Source organism: Ctenopharyngodon idella, chromosome 4 (assembly GCF_019924925.1).
Source record: "Ctenopharyngodon idella isolate HZGC_01 chromosome 4, HZGC01, whole genome shotgun sequence".
In the NCBI taxonomy this organism is placed as follows: Eukaryota; Metazoa; Chordata; class Actinopteri; order Cypriniformes; family Xenocyprididae; genus Ctenopharyngodon; species Ctenopharyngodon idella.
Window position 1 is genome coordinate 25841446 of NC_067223.1, and position 15107 is coordinate 25856552.

The following is a 15107-nucleotide window of genomic DNA, read 5'->3' on the forward strand; positions in this document are numbered from 1 at the left end:
GTTTTATTGGGTTTGTTTTTCGAACCAGTGAACCCTGATGAATCTCATGACAAGTATAAGGTATGTTAAAAACTTTTCTAGTCACTTTTATTTAGTTTTATCAAGTTCAGCTGTAATCTGCAATAATCTGTCCATTCTTTTTTTACTGAAAAAAAAATTTGCGAGTGATATTTTTGCTGAGGTCGCCATCGGTGACCATACAAATTCACACGTTATGACTGTAAAATTTGCATGTTATTTGCGTTTTCTGTGACCAGTAGTCTATCACATCATTTGCTGTGTTGACGTAATTAAATGAGATGCTGCGTGTGAAAGTTTCACTGAGTTAGAGCTGTGAAATATGAACAGGTAGGGAAATATTTCACACACCAAACAGACGCCAAAAAACTAGAGCTGATTAAAGCCGACTGTGTTGTTGCCTCGCGTCGCCTGCGTCGGTGCAAAACAGCTGCATTTGAACACACCGTTCTGTTCCTGCATAAAGGAGACAACTGCCTATTTCTTCATATAAAGTCGTCTATATTCGTCATTCAAAAGGGGAAACCGGCCCTACAGACTGCAGATACACACACAATGCATTGTGTGTTTACCGTTTTGAATATCAATCATGCTGATCACTTTCATTATTCCACTCCGCTCATGCTCATCAGATCAATTTAAGGTCATTAAAAGTCTTCAGTGCCTTAAACAGTATAACAAGAGTATTAATGATCATTTTAAGGCGTCTTATATTTTGTGGATGGAAAAACAAATCGCAACAGTCCCTAATGTGATTATTATTAATTTCATTAAATACGCATGGAAATTGTGAATGTACATTTATCCTCCAAATATGACTGTGCCAATGTGTACCCGTCGCTGTATTTAAAGGTGCATGTATTTATCCCTAGTATATAAGCCTAGCTATGACTGTAGTTGTATTAGTTTTCTTCTAAACGATAAAACTCAAGTATAAACTGTATCTCACCTTTTATGTCTTTGCCATCTGACAAGTTTGGTCTCATTGTAAAGCTTTCGTTATGCCCTAATTGAAAATGTATGTCACATGACTGTAAAATGCATTCTTCTATTTTTAATGGTACTTTGAAGAAAATGTACTCAGATCTGACACTTCATAAACCATGCAAATTAGGTCATAAATGGAGACAAAGAAAAAGTTTGCCCGCCAAAATCGCACCCTCATCATTGGCTGATGTACCCAAGGAGGCGTTCTGGTCTGTTGTCCTTAAAACACAATGACACGCGTCTCTCAATTGTCCCTCGCCATTTCACGCACGTCTCTCCCGGACGTCTCGGCGACCGCGCTTCCTGAGTTTCCTTGCTGGCTCTCAAAGGTTTTAACTGTTAGTAAGTTGCCATTCCTTTGATCACCTCTGTTTTCTTGACTTTACTTTCGCTTTCTATATATGTATATTATTTGTGTATGTTTAGTAGTATAGTCTCTGTAGCCGTAGTTTCATATATTAAATACATTATATTCATGCTCGATTGTTTTTTTTTTTGCTCATTCAACAAACCCAGGTCACTTTAACGTTTCGATCCAGTATCCTTGCTTTACGCATTGATGCTAGAATAGGAAGTCTTTCTCGTGGCCAGAGAAAAACCTTCCTTTTTATAATAGTCTATGAGGAGCTAACGGTTTGCTGGATAAACTAATAGTTTCTCTAAATTATTATTAAACCAGAACTAATCATATATGTAATTGATTATAATTCGTTGTAATTAATTCACAATATATGTATAATTCCCTCTCGGGTCGGTATATGTATTATAATTAATCATAAAGCTTTATGATTTAGTATATTCATATATTTCACCCATAAATTAATTAAATACCTGTACAATTTCGCTACAAAAGGTAATAAAACTAAGACATGAATCAAAACAATAGCAGGAGGAGAAAGGTGAGAGTATTTCTAATGAAATCTGCACAACTTTGAATTAAACAGTATTTTGATGGAGGTGTCTTATGAACTTAGCAAGTTCCCAAGACTGGCTAATGTACATTCATTTACTATATTTACCTGATATTTTACTTTCTGTGGTATTTTTATGCATCACTGTGAGAGGTGTTTGTGTGTGTGTGTGTGTGTGTGCGCGTGCGTGCGTGCGTGTGACAGAGAGAAACTGAGACTATCAACATGAATGATGCTTAGCTAACGGGACATCATAACATCATATTGATTCAGGCTAAAAGCGAACAGTAACGTTACCTAGTATCGACTATGCAGAAACTGAGATGAAACGGACGAATCGTGTTTCCTTCTGGAGCATCAGTGAATGTTTGAGTCCCTCAGTTGTCCTCAGTGTGAAAAGATGGATCTCAAAATCATTCAGTCACTGCTGGAAAGGTTTCAAATATGCAAAAGATGCTGGAAATCTGAAGAAGACCTGGAGGATTTTTCTGAAAAATATTGGGCAGTTTAACTGCTCAGAACAAACAAGGGACTCATGAACAACCATCACAAAACAAAAAAACAGTCGTAGATCATCCAAGTAACCACACACAGTATTAAGAATTAAGGGTTCACAAACTTTTGAGTGGGTCATCTTTATAAATTCAGCTATTTTTTTGTTTGTTTGTTTGTCTTGTGGATTATATGTAAACATTTTTTATGTAAAATATCTTACTCAGGACAGTACTACATAAAAAATAACATGCATATTGTATGATCCCTCTTATTTTGTTAAAATTAGTCACATTTTCAGATTGCAGATTGACAGAAAGACGGGTAGTTTTTCAGTTTCTATTGCTTTCAATAATCTGCACAAAGGCACAAGATTCTACACAAAAACATTTCAGCAGGATTTTTGTCTTTTCCTTTTTCCATTTCCGTTTGAAATACAGTGCTGTCTATAAACCTGTAATACTGGAACTGTTTGCCAATGTTATTGAATTTATATTGCAGTAAGAAGGTATAAAAAGCTACATGTGCATTTTTCCAAAGGTGCTGAATGTTCACCATGTTGTAATTCCACAGTCCTATCAGTCACGTGATCTTAACCAGTCAGAGGTAAGAGAAGCTTGTAGCCCCAGACTAACTGGACTTTGTGTAAAATGGTTAAAACACACACACACACACACACACACACAAAACGGTTCATTATTTGGATTAGTGTTTATTATATATATAAATTATTATGTTCAAGAACTGATTAGTATTATCAATAAATAACCATTGAAGCTGATGGCACACCTGTTTTTCTTGCAGGTTCCTCTGGCCAGTGACTCTTCCATGCATCACCATCCTGCAGTAAATCCCCCACAATACAGTGAATGTTCTGCTACTAAATATGAATCTTAAAAAGTGGACAGAGCTGTGGTCCTGCCGTTGGATTTTACTTTTTCGCAAGACACACGGGTTCTTCCAGTGATTTACTGTCCTTTATCTCTGCTTTCCTTTTTCTAAAAAGAGGACATGAATGTATTCGCTGGATCAAATAGTAACAGATTTATTGTGTAAACAATTACTATTCAAGACAAGATACAGTTTCGCAATTTTCTTTACATCAACAATGCTGCCTGATCATCAGTGAAACTCGCTCTTTTTTTCTATAAAATAACAGTAAATAAACTCTTTAAATACCTTAACGAATATTACTGATACAAACTGAATGTTAAAACTTGCAAAGTTTAAGTTTTAAAATTATTCCTCAAAGTCTCAGTCCTCTGTGTCTCCTTCAGCAGGCTTCATGTTTTGGGATTGAAAAACAAAATCCAAGATTAGAGTAGCCCAAACGCCAGTCCCAAAACATCTTAAGGCTAAATGTAGTTCCTAACTTGCTGATATAGGAGAAACTCTTAAAAATAATGTGCGTGTCAGTCCTAAATTTAGGACTACTAAATGTTTGCTCTAAGAGTATTTCACAAAGCATTTTAGCATTAAAACTAGCTCCTAAATCTGTGAAAAGTTAGGAGTAGTCAAGAAGACTCCTAAGTCACCAAAACAATCTGCCTAAAGAGACTATGCATTGAGGCAATAGGCGATCCTTGGGTACTGAACCTTTTCTTCATAAATGCAATAAATATTCTGATTTATAGATTTTATTCTGCGATGACATAACCTAAAAGTTGATTTATGTACAGACAAAATGCATTGAAAGATGGAGAATAAAATATTGTGGCTAAGTTGAAAACAATATCCTATCGTTGGCTCCGATAGCCTTTGTGGGCAGAGTTTAAATTCCGGCTCATCGACCTTTCCCAATCCCACCCCCATTCAAGTTTAAAAATGATTGGGAGGTCGAGAGTATCACACAACAGAAGAGGACAGACAGTTCAGAAAGTTTTAACAGATCTTTATTGTAGAAGAGGATGGAGGGGCATGGGAATTAGTGATGTGTTCAACCTTCGCAAATGCCTGATCTCCTTTTCCAGGGTTTTCAGCCTCTCCTCAAGCTCCTTTATGTCATGTTGTAGTCTCTCCATCAGTGTAGAAAGAGGAAAAGTGTAAAAGAAAAAGTGCTGGAGAACTTAGTGCTGAATCTTGTGTTGTCCTGGATGTGATCATCTGGGCTTCTCTGTTATCTGTTGCTCAGGTAGAGACAAGTAAAGAATTGTGTTTTGTTTCTCTCACCATTCACTGCCTACATGGTGAAACAGGTATGAAATTGGTATTCTTTCACCACTTAAATAAGTGCAAACAAAGCAGGTTCTGTTACATTTACCTTTGGCCGTTTTGAAATCCAGTTTGAATCATCCTCTGAGGGTGTAATTAAATAAGACAAAAACATACCTTTGGTTTTGATGGAGTCGTTATTTTGTGTGTCTCTATCTAGTGGTTTAGAATGACCCAGGGTTAACAATTTCAGTGAAAAGCCCTCGTCTGTACTACAAGTGAACTTATAAGTATACTAGTAGTTTACTTTTTTAATACTTATAGTACATATTTTAGCATATGAAAGTACACTCTGAAGTATACTCTCAGTAAACTACTAGTTTTATACTGCAAGTATACTTGCAAGTTTTCTTTAAGTGAACATAATGATATAGTTTACTATTTATATATTATGTTTGCACTTTTAAGTATACAACTGTTCGTATTTAGGTATTAATTTGTTACAGTAATATATCTTTAACTCTTTCCATTTTAAAAACATTTTATTTTAGCTTCATCCTCATCCTTTTTTATCAACACTTGAATGTGGGTAAGTTTCATTTAAAAAAAAAAAAAGCAACATTTTAAACAAAAAGCTGAGAAAATTTTCTGTCAAAGACTACGTCTAGATGGGATTCAGAGCGATGATCAAAGCACAGATGGAGTAGATTGAGACCATCAAAGCTTCACAGTCCTAGAGCTCGTCCTGGGTCGACATTTCGTTCAGTAACATACATCAGTGATGGAGAACGTTTGTAGAACGTTTTGAGTTATTTGCCGTTTAATGTTTGTTGATTTTTTGACGTAAACAATCTTCTATCAATTGTTTCTGCTTCTTCACTTGTGATTAAAACTTTTTTAATAAATCGGAATGCTCTACGTACCTCTTTGCTCTCTTGTCAAGCATCTTACGGTGCTTCTCGATATGGAGGTCACACACGATGACCCAGCTGACTGGATGTTTTGCTGCAGCTGGCTTGTGACAATGTGGGGTCACGGCATAAAGCTGCAAAAAAATTAACTTTGCAGCCGTCATGACGAGCAACCTGGGTAAGCATTATGTCTATATCCATTGGCAGGTGATCAAGGTTACTCTGGAAATTCGCTGTTTCGCACATTGAGTAGACGGAAAACAGACTCCCCACACTGACCCACCACATCCTGCAGTCCACAATGCTAACAGAAAAGATGGATGGATGGATCGTGTTTGCGGATATTGCATACGACATGGTAGGACACACTTGTAACACCGTAACAATCCACCAGGCTGTGCAGATCAAACCACCTGTGATCCCTCTGACCAAACTTTGATAATGTCAGAACGATGGTCATGTCCAGATCCTGGTTAACATCCAACACTGACTGCATAAACAAGTCAAGGATGAATTTCTGGTCACAAGCGAGAACATTCATCCTCCCCAGAGTGCTCAAGTCATTCTTCATGATTGTAGGCCTTTCCAATTCCACCGGAGGAAGTCTCTTCAATCTGTCAGAAAAACACTGCATTAATTAGGCTGATGGCGTACGCTTTGACCACCAGATCGCTACGGAACAGAGGGTGTGGCAGGGGCGCTGTTTATGTTGAGATAATAGCCACCATCGACAAAGGCCAACACCCACAGTTTTGTGTAAGGCATTGACCCCCTCTGCAGAGTAACGTGTGAGGTCCAGATGTTTTCTTATAATGTACTAATGTGATTATTGACCTTAGATGGATCTACTTTTCCTACAAAAAGATAGTGAAGTCCTGCATTTAAGCAGGACAAAATTGCACTACGATGCCATCAAAATCGAAAGTGTACCTCACTGCCTCAGACGCATCCTCAAGCATAGTGGCAAACATTGGAAAACACAAAGAATCATCCCTCAAAAACTATATGCAGACCTCTAGTGTTTTCATTGCATGCCACCGCAAAAGGCTCAATTTCGTCACAAAAACGCAATTCAAACATGAATTAACAACACACTACACTCTTACACATCCAAAATCCACTAACCTGTCCATTTTTAGTCTTTTTCACCCCTGAAAAAAAACGCTGTTCTGTTTAGTTTCACATTCAGCTTCCTCGTCAAATTTTCCGTATTTTGTCAAAATAAAAGTCCTGTTTTTTAAATGCAACTTTAAATACGATATTAATTGATATTAAATAAAAAAACAATACCTATTTTGTTATCTTTCTTTATTTCACTTGTATTTACATTTTATTTCTCCTTTATGACATTTCCAATTTGTATTTATTCAATGAAATCAGACATTTTATCATTTTCATTCATGTAAAAACACTAAAACACAAATCATACATAATTAAAAACAAGGTTTAACACACAATCATACATATCCTAATTGCAAAAAATAAACAATAACCTGTATATTTTCAATAGTTTTCAGCCTTAAAAAAACGCTGCTGTTTACTTTCATTTTCCTTTTACTTCCTCGTCCATTTAAAAAAAAAATAAAAGTCCAGATTTCTAAATACATCTTTAAAATGTAATATCAAAATGGAAACACTACATTTCCTGTTCTATTTATTTTAGATAAAAGTCCCGATTTCTAAACTCTTCAAATGTTAAAAATTAGAGTAATAACAATACTTATCCTGTTCTATTTCTTTATTTTACGTATTTACATTTTAAACAACACAAGTCCAACCTAAGGCCCAACAAAGTCTCACTCTTCACACAATGTGATGATCTTTCCCAGAATCCAATATTACACTTATGGGCCGAGTTCGGCCTCCATACTCTCAGCATAAGGGGTTCACCTTGTGGACACCCCACACCCAAAGTATGGACCCTTAACCCTCTGGGGTCTGAGGATTTTTGGGGCCCTGGAGAAGTTTCGACATGCCCTGACATTTGTGCTTTTTTCAGTTGCTTATAAACATATTAATGGCAAAAGTGTCATTACACTGTATTCGGCACAAATTGGGCTACTTTGGAGTCGGCGGTTGCGCCAGCAATACCACCTTGCCTTTTTTCTTATCAGTGTGGAAGAGACTCAAAATACTCCATCAATTTTGGACATACAATTAAGAGTTATACACCATTATACTCTGTGGAATGTCTTCTTTTATTTGTGTACACTCAGAGTAAAAACAATATGTTGTGCTTTTTGCAAAATAAAGAAAACTATCATGATGCGCGAACCAGTTAAACTTCATCTTACATTGCTAACTTTAATGCAGATTTTAGATTGGTTAATAGTAGCTGTCAATCAATGCCACTGACTCCCCACTAAACCACTTCACCAGAAATCCCACCCTGCAAGTAATTTCATTGGTTGTAGTGATGGGTAGGTTTAGGGATCAGTGTTTGGTGTGATTGACATGACCAATAAAATCTTAAAGGGGGGGTATCACACACAGTTTTTGCCAATCTCATGTTAATCTTGAGTACATATAGAGTAGTAGTGCGTCCTTCATATCTCTAAAAAGTCTTTAGTTTAATCATATTTATAAAAGATACATACGCTGTACCGAGTATTTCCGAAAACAGCCGAGCGCCTGGAGGCGTGTCCTGTAAGTTGGAGCTGGAGTCACGAGAACGCGCATCTTTTGTGTAGAGATCGTCTGCAAGCTATCAATGGTCAGCTAAACAACTGTATTTAAACACAAATTACACAAATTAACTTTTGAATCACTATAATGAATATAACGTATGAATGATTAATAATGAATTTATGAATTCACTACATTCGTGTTGTTTACATTATATGCACTTAGGCCTATTGCCAACAAAACAGACATTTGATGCAGTTTTACTCACCACCTGCGGTTCCGACTCATGACCGGGATCATTACCGCTGTGACCGCTCCATCTTTCAGTTTCAAACGATCTGTAAATCCAGCTTGGAACTGGGCCTTGTTTATGAAACCATAAGCGCCGATCCTGAGGGCTCGAGCAGCCACGGAAAAACAGATATTCTCCGTTCATTTTAACCAATAAAAAGGTGACTGTAACTCAGTTTCTATGGTTATTTTAATAACAAATATCGAGAGCGCATCAATGTAATGCGTGAAAACAAATCTCTCAGCTCCACTGGGTTCTTTGGGAAGCCAGGTTATCTTTCCCTCACAACGAAAAACACACTACTTTGGTGACATTGTTGATTTCGTGCAGTCCTGTGACCTGTGCAGCGCTGCTGATGACTTCCGTAAAGCCGAACACGCGTTAATAGGCGTGCTTTTGCTCTCTCACTCTGGTCGACATGTGCGCGCGCCCTTCCAGGAAAAGTGCCCGTTCCGCCCCCGTTGACGTTACTCAGGCTGATACTCAAAAAAACAAACAAATCCGAAACCTGTGACGATTTGGAAGAGAATTTTTGGAACAGAAATACTCCGTCATACGTCCAACTCATGTTTTGAAACTTTAGCTATGTTTAGCATGAGAATCCAACTCTTTAACAGTGTAAATAAGTCAGAATACATGAAATAGCATTATGTTAATGTTTCAAAACACTTACGACATAACAAAGCCTCATTCACTGAAATCACGTGACTTTGGCAGTTTGATACACGCTCCGAACCACTGATTCGAAACAAAAGTGCTTTGAAGCTTCATGAAGCAGTGTTTTGAAATCGCCCATCACTAGATATTGTTGAATAGTCATTATTTTGTTTTTTGTACACAAAAAGTATTCTCGTCGCTTCATAACATTAAGGTTGAACCACTGTAGTCACATGGGCTGTTTTAAATATGTCTTTAGTAGCTTTCTGGACACTGAAAGTGGAAATGATCTTGCTGTCAATGCAGGCCTCACTGAGCCATTGGATTTCATCAAAAATATCTTAATTTGTGTTCTGAAGATGAATGAAGGTCTTACGGGTGTGGAACGACATAAGGATGAGTAATTAATGACAGAAATTTCATTTTTGGGTAAACTAACCCTTTAATGTGATGGAAACTTTAACCTGTTACTCCAAAGTAAGTGTGTCATATAAATTGCTGTGAAAACTTTAACAGAGCACAAAGTACTGTTTCAAACCAACAAAAGATCTTTGAACATACTGTAGACTCAAGCTATTAAATCATTTGATCGCAGACACTGTAGTGAAACCTGAAGATGATCAGTGAGTGCTGGAAGTTCAGAGCGCTTGGGGTTAAAGGTCACATGCCGTCTGTCACCACTGAAAATCAAGTGTGATCAAGTCAAGATTAAGATCATTTGACCGGTCATTGTGAAATCGGTGAGAAATTAGGAAATAAACATGAGACGAGAATACTGGCTGTAGATGAGTTTATTTGAGCTGATGTTCTGTATCACATGTTCATTTTATGAGTCTGATCTTTCATGGTTAGATCATACACCAGATATTTTACACCCAACATTCACTTATGCTTTTCTAAGAATAAACCAGATTTCATCATTCTGCAGTGATAGAAACATTATTATTCGTAAGAGCTGCTGCTCACAGAATCACATTCAATCAGTTATTGCTATAGATAAGATTAGTGAAAAACATAAATAGATGCAACCACACCTGATATGAAAAGAGATTCTTAAAACACACATAACATCTAAAGAATATTAAACATTAATGTTAGAAAACTTTAATAAGATCACATTATGTCATGACAATTAAAAAATGGAAATAAAACAATTAGCAGATTCAATCAGACCTTAATAATGATGTATGAAAGCAGTGAATGCAAGTAAACAGAAACATTCACATGTCTTTTTACTCATAATTCCTGCAGATGAAGTTAAGTTTGTGAGATTCAGGAAGGCTGATACAGCGCTGATCTCCTCCAGACTGAACTGCTCCTTTTCTCTTCTCGAGGCGGCAGTCTTCCGGTGTCTTTCCGTTCCCTGGAGCCCAGTTCTGATAGCACACGATCTCTCCGCTCAACTAGAGCCACATGTTCATGCTGCAATAGTTGTGTAAACCCAACCACACCGCCTCAGTAGACGCCTGTTTAACCACATTCATCACACGACGCTGAATCTCTTCTGAATGAACCGAGACCAGATCCACATGATTCTGTCTGCAGTATCTCAGAGCTTCAGGCCACGTCAGATTCTCTTTGATCAGAATCAGTTTATCTGGACACAAAACAAACCACAAGCAGAAACTAGAGAGAGACTGATCAAAAACAACATGCTGTGGAGGAATTTGTCATGACAGACATGTAACGTGAACTTTGTGATATCTGGATCTAATGGATGGATTGTGTGTTTTGTGAGGATCTGCTCAACTTCATGACAAACAAAAGGATATTGCTTGGTGCAAGAGATGTCATGCCATTGTCCATCAGCATTCTGATTGATCACTGCACAGTTTTCATTACCTCCAGCATTATTAGGTTCACCCTTATTCCAGTATCTGAATGAGGAGTTACTCTGATCTGACCACTGCCATGAGTCTCTGACTCTGAACAGACCGATCCAGACACGTGATGCAGTTAAATGATTATCACTAATGATTTTCTGAACCTGTTGATTCTCACTCTGGTTCCTCACACTGACCAGATCAGTGTGATTCTGTCTGCAGTAACTCTGAGCGTCTGTCCAATTCATTGTCTGATTGACAAAGACGAGTCCTGTGTTCGCTTTAAGAGAAAGAAATGAAGAAAGATTCATGAATCAGTTTGATCATTATTCTTACACTGCTTGATAGTTTGGATGTGAAGGAGAGGAGCAGTGGAAATGTGTCATTCAAAGACTTGAGCTTTTTATGTAGCTGGATATTTATTGATTATTCACAGTATCTTCAGAGTTATGTTAAAGATAAAACATGTTGGTGAAATTTTACAATAACAGTACATGAATAATCATGTAGCTATTAATACTTAAATTAAATATTACTTAAATATGAATTAATGTTTTAACAATGTTTTTACTACTTTTCTGGAACTTGAATGTGTTAATTTCATTGCTTTCTATTGAGAAAAAAACCCTCATATTTCATCAAAAATATCTTAATTTGTGTTCTGAAGAAAAACGAAGATCTTACGGGTGTGGAACAACATGAGGAGTAATTAATGACAGAAATTTTCATTTTTGGGTGAACTAACCCTTTAAGTAAGACATGATTCACATGAATTTATGTGTGAATAACCACCTTGACTACATGTTTGTTATTAATTAACACATTGGAGTAAGTTTTCACACATGAATTCATGACTCAAGGTTAGATCTTTTTAGTACATTAGTACTTAACTCATCATTAGTTCATAATAAAGTAACATAGTTACCAACAGTGTTACCACCATGTCTGTACAGAAATTGAATCAACACTGATTTTGTGACTAATATCTGCAGCCTCTTCTATACTTACAATCAAATTGAAAAGCAATAGTGCTTATCATTGAATTAAAATTTGGTATATGGTGCACCTATAGTATAAATGAACAGTGTTATGTTAAATAGGTGGTGCACTAATATTTATAATATATTAAAATTAAAAAATGTATCTGTTAAAACTATTTAAAGGGGACCTATAACACCCCTTTCACAAGATGTAATATCAAAGTCTCTGGTGTCTCCAGAATGTGTCTGTGAAGTTTCAGCTCAAAATACCCCACAGATCATTTATTATAGCTTGTCAAATTTGCCCCTATTTGGGTGTGAGCAAAACCGCGTCATTTTTGTGTGTGTCCCTTTAAAAGCAAATGAGAAGGCGGAGAAGAGGAAAGAAGAGGGCGGAGCTTTAACAGCTCACGCTTCGGTTGCTCAACAACAACAAAGCTGGAGAATCTCACGCAGCCAAAATGAGGATTGTCAGTAACGGTGTTCAGCCTTACATTGTTCAAACCGGAGTCGACACTGATGGAGAGACTCAGGAAGAAGTTACAACTTTTAGAATGAAACTGGATGTTTCTGAATGGTTAGTGGATAAATTTATGTAGTTGCTGTGGAGTTGATTCAACTCATCCACTAGCATGTGCCGTCATGTTAATCTTTTGTGCAAATCCAGTGTTGAATTGACCCTCGTTTGTGAAGCAGTCCGGCGTAAAATGACGGCATGACAACAACACTCTACTACAACAACTCTTCCTCTTCTCTAAAGCAGCCCTACATGGCCTCGCCCCCTTTGTTGTGTGTTCTCGGGGGCAGGGTTTATGTAAATTTTGGGGTTTGTAATGTCACTAACCCAGGAAGAAGCTTGTTGTAGTCCTTAAACAGAGAATTCTTTAAAAGAAAATATCTCTTCTTTTTGTGTCGTAACTTTGCAGATGTTGTTTATGCTCAAACAGCAACATTACACACTAACTGAAGTTAAAAAAGTGAAATCATAATCAAGAACCCCTTTAACTGAACTGAGCTAACATGAACTAAAAATGAACAGCTGTAATTTTATAAACTAACATTAACAAAGATTAATAAATACTCTAAAAATGTGTTGCTCATTGTTAGTTCATGTTAGTTAATGCATTAGTTGGACCTTAAAAAAAATAGGTGGTGCACTCACTGGTTGTTGCAGATGAAAGTATTGATGCTATAACATGGCAAATCATGCCATTGTCCATTTAATACAATTACACAATAACTGTTTTCAGGTTGTCCAGGAGCCCAATCCAGATAGAGCGCAGGTTCACCTGAAGACCACTGCCATTTCTCAACACCTGTCTTATTCTGCAGCCCAATCCAGACATACTGCACACCTCCATCATTCACACTCTTCTTCAGCTCGTTCATGTCATTCATGTTGTCAACGGTGGCCAGATCTGTGTAATTCTCTCTGCAGTATCTCTGAGCTTCAGTCCAGGTCTTGTTCACGTTTATAAAGTGATACTGACGCTGAACACATTCAGATACGGAGCAGAGAGCTGTGAAAGAGAGGCTTTGATTTAAAGCTTTTCATTACAGGGTCAAACCTGATGAAACCATAAATAAAACACTCACCAATGAGAAGAATGAAATATAGAGTTTGGTCCATTTCTGAAGACAAATATAGATAAATCACCTATGTTAACAGGAACATAAAAGCACAATCATTCAGACAATATTAACAAAAACTGGATGAAGAATGAAGATGTGAGTTGTTCTTACTTTAGAGGTTGTGTGTTTCTGTCCTGAGTCCGATGTTTCTGTTTGCAGCGTTAAAGCAATTATATCAGCTCTCATCCCTCATTCAGCACACCACTTCATTTGTTTAATACTCTTGAAAAAAAAAAGCCTTTTTCATTTTTCTTCCTCATTCTCATGTGCCCACATATTTTCCTCTCTGTTGCTCATGGAAACATGTTTATTTGAATGTGCTGGAAAATGGAGAGTATTTCCTGTAACAGTCACCCCAGGCTCTTCCTCAACGCAATCACAAAGAGCACAATCACCTGAATTATGATCACCAGCACTACTGAAGCACACACCAGTGGTCTGGTCTCGTATGAGCAAGGGGTGACTCAGAGTAATTGCTTTCTGAAACCATCGGGAAGATACGGTAAGAAGTGAGGTACAAAGGTGCTCAAAACTTGTGCCTTGGCAGGACTCTTAAGGGGCTGTCTAAAGTAGTGCTGCAAAATCCAAAGTTATTAAACAGTGTTGTTGGTGTCTTGTATGTCTGTTTTTGTGCTTTAAATTATTTTTATTGATGTAAAAGTTACAAAAACATTTGTAAATATAGCTGCAAGCAGCCATTACGGGGCCAAGCACAAAGAAGGCATGATAAGTCATGCCAACATGGCTGTGAGCATCAGACTGACTGCAACAACTAGCAAGTAATGACATTTTAAGATGATTTTTGCCAAAATGGCTGAAAAAGCATAAATGTAGTCACTAGTATTATGATTAAAAGGTTTATCACTGTTGACCAATTGGTGTCGCTGCGACCAAACTGATGTGGTGTGGTCAGAGTAAGATGTTAACAAAAATGCAAAGTTTGGCATCAAAAGAGCAAAGCACTGCAGAGATACAGCCTGAGATTTTGAGGTTTTGGCTTCATTGCCTAAAATTCATTGATGCAGTATACGAATATGGTTTTGTCTACCGACACGAAATCCATAACTTTTTGCCAGCATGGTCTTTAGATGATATGATTCGAGTTTGGTGAAAATCAGACCAACGGTCTAGGAGGAGTTTGAAAAGTTGGTTTTTAAATAAAATCAAAATGGCAGACAGGAAGTTTGTCTGACTAAGGCAAAATTGGTATCAAAGTTCTCAGCATGACCCAAGGAGTCTAGTAAGACCAGTCTAATTACAGACCAAATTTGTATAAAGCTACAGATGGTACTCCAGCCAGAATGCATTTTTGTGGTGCTATAACCATAGATTTTCACATGTTATGGAGTGGACATATCACAGCTCATTTTTTGAGTACCAGTCAACTGCGCCATATGGAGATTAAAAAAAATACTATCAATAAGATTTTTAAAAATCATATGCACACCACATGTAGTAAACATAAGCATGCGTGTAAGCATTTGATGTTTAGAATGAAACAGTAGGCCTAGAGTAAATGTCAAAATTGTGTTTATTTTTTCATGGACCGCACTTTAATGCAGTACTAATACCCTGTATTTCTCTTTAAAAATATTTCTTGATAGGCCAGTGTATTATGTTATTTTCTT

The 15107-nt window shown here is 37.1% G+C and overlaps 1 protein-coding gene and 1 pseudogene across 4 annotated transcripts in view; one reads left to right on the forward strand and one right to left on the reverse strand.

Annotated features, from left to right (window-relative positions):
• Positions 1 to 3377, forward strand: part of LOC127511240 (membrane-spanning 4-domains subfamily A member 4A-like) — a 57752-nt gene extending 54375 nt beyond the window's left edge. For 2 of the 4 annotated variants that reach the window (XM_051892028.1, XM_051892030.1), the window contains exon 8: positions 3213 to 3377. In XM_051892028.1, coding sequence (XP_051747988.1) covers positions 3213 to 3305 — 93 coding nt within the window. In that variant the 3' untranslated portion in view covers positions 3306 to 3377. The remainder of the gene's footprint in view (positions 1 to 3212) is intronic. The other 2 variants (XM_051892026.1, XM_051892029.1) reach the window with 2 other exon arrangements.
• A 6596-nt stretch (positions 3378 to 9973) lies between these two features.
• Positions 9974 to 13477, reverse strand: LOC127511228 (C-type mannose receptor 2-like; annotated as a pseudogene).
• Positions 13478 to 15107: the final 1630 nt, after the last annotated feature.